Consider the following 3,182-nt stretch of genomic DNA (forward strand, 5'->3'; position numbering starts at 1 on the left):
AGGGAAGGGAATGGAAGACAGAAAGGAAGGGAACAAAGGAAGGGAAGGGAACTGAAGGAGGGAAGGGAAGGCAAGAAGGGAAGGGAAGAAGGGAAAGGAAGGGAAGAGGAAAAGGAAGGGAAGGGAAGGGAAAAGAGGGAAGGGAAGGGTAGGGAAGAAGGGAAGGGAAGGGAAGCGAAGGGAAGGGAAGGGAAGGGAGAATGGATGGGAAGGGAAGGAGGCAAGGGAAGGCAAGAAGGGAAAGGAAGGGAAGGGAAAAAGGGGAAGGAAAGGGATGAAGGGAAGGGAAAAAGGGAAGGGAAAGGAAAGGAAGAAGGGAAGGGAAGGGAAGAAGGGAAGAGAAAGGATGAAGAAGAAAAGGGAAAGGAAGAAGGAGGGAAGGGAAGGGAAGAAGGGAAGGGAAGACTGGAAAGGAAGAAGGAGGGATGGGAAGGGAAAGAGGGAAGGGAAGGAAAGAGAAGGGAAGAATGGATGGGAAGGGAAGGAGGCAAGGGAAAGGAAGAAGGGAAAGGAAGGGAAGGGAAAAAGGAAGAGAAAAAAGAAGGGAAGGGAATGGAAGAAAAGGGAAGAGTAGGGTAGGGAAGAAGGGAATGGAAAGAGGGAAGGGAAGGGAAAGAAAGAATGGATGGGAAGAGAAGGAGGCAATGGAAGAGAAGAAGGGAAAAGACGGAAGGTGAAAAGAGAAGAGGAAAGGAAAGGGAAGGAAAGGGTAGGGAAAAAGTGAAGGGAAGGAGGCAATGGTAGGGAATGAGGGAAGAAAAGAGAAGGAAAGGGGGGAAGGGAAGGGAACGGAAGGAAAGGGAAAGGAAGGAGGGAAGGGAAGAGATACAGGGAAGAAGGGAACGGAATGGAAGAAGGGAAGGGAAGGGAAGTGAAGAATGTAAGAAAAGGGAAGGGAAGAAGGAAAGAAGAGAGGTAATGGAAGAAGGGAAAGGAAATGAAGGGAAGGGAAGAAGTCAAGGAAAGGAGGAAAGGGAAGGGAAGGAGGGAAGGGAAGGAAAGGGAAGGGAAAGAAAGGGAAGGGAAGGGAACAGGAAGGAAGAAGAGAAGGGAAGAATGGAAGGGAAGGGAAGAGAATAAGGGAAGGGAATGGAAGGCAGGAAGGGAAGGGAAGGGAAGAAGGGAAAGGAAAGGAAGGGAAGGGAAAAAGGGAAGGAAAAGAAAGGGAAGGGAAGGGATGCAGGGAAGAAGGGAAGGGAATGGAAGAAGGGAAGGGAAGGAAGAATGGATGAGAAGGTAAGGGAAGAAGAGAATGGGAGGGAAGGGAAGGGACAGAGGGAAGGGAAGGGAAAGGAAAAAAGAAAGGGAATAAGGGAAAAAAAGGAGGGAAGGGAAGGAAAGGGAAGGAGGGAAGGAAAGGGAAGAAGGGAATGGAAAGGAAGGAAAGGAGGGATGGGAAGGGAAAGGAAGGGAAGGGAAGAAGGGAAGGGAAGAAGGGAAAGGAAGAAGGATGGAGAGGGAGGAAGGAAGGGAAGGGAAGGAGGGAAGGGAAGGGAAGGGAAGGGAAAGTAAGGGAATGGAAGAAATGAAGGGAAGGGAAAGGAATGGAAAGGAAGGAGGGAAGGGAGGAAGGGAAGGAGGGAAGGGAAGAAGGAGGGAAGGGAAGAAGGGAAGGGAAAGGAAGAAGATGAAAAGAAAGAAGGAGGGAAGGAGGGAAGGGAAGGGAAGAAGGGAAAGGAAGAAGGAGTGAAGGGAAGGAAAGGAAGGAAGGGAAGGGAGGGGAAGGGAAGAGGGAAGGGAAGGGAAGAGAAGAAGGGAAGATAAGTGAAGAAAGGAAGGGAAGGGAAGGAAAGCAGAGAAGGGAAGGGAAGAATGGAGGGGAAGGGAAGGAGTGAAAGGAAGGGAAGAAGGGAAGGGAAGGGAAGGGGACAAAAGAAGGGAAAATGGGAAAGGAAGGGAAGGGACAAAAGCACAAGTAAGGAGGGAGGGAAGGGAAGGAGGGAAGGGAAGGGAAAGGGAAAAGGGAGGGAAGGGAAGGAGGGAAGGGAAAAAGAGGGAAGGGAAGAAGGAGGGAAGGGAAGGGAAAAAGGGAAGGGAAGGAGGGAAAGCAAGGGAAGAAGGGAAGGGAAGAATGGAAAGGAAGAAGGAGGGATGGGAAGGGAAGCAGAGAAGGAAAGGGAAGGGAAGAAGGAGGGAAGGGAAGGGAAAAAGGGAAGGGAAGGAGGGAAAGCAAGTAAGAAGGGAAGAGAAGAATGGAAAGGAAGAAGGAGGGATGGGAAGGGAAGCAAGGAAGGGAAGGGAAGAAGGGAAGGGAAAGGAAGCAGGCAAGGGAAGGGGAAGGGAAGGGAAGCAGGGAAAGGAAGGGAAGGGAAAAAGGGAAGGCAAGGAGGGAATGGAAGGGATGCAGGGAAGAAGAGAAGGGAATGGAGGAATGGAAGGGAGGGAAGAATGGAAGAGAAGGCAAGAGAAAGGAATGGAAGAGGAAGTGAAGCAGGGAAGGGAAGGGAAGAATGGAGGGGAAGGGAAAGAGTGAAAGGAAGGGAAGAAGGGAATGGAAAGGAAGGGTAGAAGGGGATGGGAAGGGAAGAACAGAAGGGAAGAGGGGAAGGGAAGGAGGAAAGGAAGGGAAGAAGGGAAGGAAAGAACAGAAAGGAAGAAGGAGGGATGGGGAGGGAAGGGAAGGGAAGGAGGGAAGGGAAGGGAAAGGAAAGGAAGGGAAGGGGAAAAGGGAAGGAAAAAAGGAAAGGGAAGGGAAGGGATTCAGGGAAGAAGGGAAGGGAATGGAAGAAGGGAAAGGAAGAAGTAGGGATAGGAAGGGAAGGAGAAAAGGGAAGGAAATGGAAGAATGGAAGGGAAGGGAAGGGAAAGAGGCAAGGGAAGGCAAGAAAGGAAAGAAAGGGAAGGGAAAAAGGAAGGAAAAAAAGGAAGGGAAGAGTAGGGAAGAAGAAAAGGGAAGGAGGGAAGGGAAGGGAAGAAAATGGAAGGGAAGATGGGAAGGAAAGAGGGAAAGGAAGAAGGAGGAAAGGGAAGGGAAGGGAAGGAGGGAAGGAAAGGGAAACAGGGAAAAGAAGGGAAGGGGGAAGGGAAGAGGTGAAAGGAAGAAGGTGGGACAGGAAGGGAAGGAGAAAAGGGGAGGGAAGGGAGAATGGATGGGAAGGGAAGGAGGCAAGGAAACGCAAGAAGAGAAAGAAAGGGAAGGAAAAAAGGAAGGTAAAAAAGGAAGGGAAGGAAAGGGAAGGAAA

General features: G+C 50.6%; 1 protein-coding gene across 1 annotated transcript; it reads left to right on the top strand.

Annotated features, from left to right (window-relative positions):
* Nucleotides 1-204: 204 nt before the first annotated feature.
* On the top strand, nt 205-2,842 carry LOC105814006 (spore wall protein 2-like; the record flags this gene model as incomplete). The annotated part of the gene is made up of 8 exons (XM_012648878.1): nt 205-309; nt 1,119-1,215; nt 1,381-1,445; nt 1,621-1,686; nt 1,731-1,754; nt 1,809-1,831; nt 1,941-2,047; nt 2,793-2,842. Coding segments are annotated over exons 1-8 (537 nt in total), but the record flags the coding sequence as incomplete, so codon positions are not given.
* Between the last annotated feature and the right edge of the window lie 340 nt (nt 2,843-3,182).

This window comes from Propithecus coquereli, unplaced genomic scaffold, assembly GCF_000956105.1.
Source record: "Propithecus coquereli isolate 6110/MARCELLA unplaced genomic scaffold, Pcoq_1.0 Scaffold296, whole genome shotgun sequence".
NCBI lineage: Eukaryota > Metazoa > Chordata > Mammalia > Primates > Indriidae > Propithecus > Propithecus coquereli.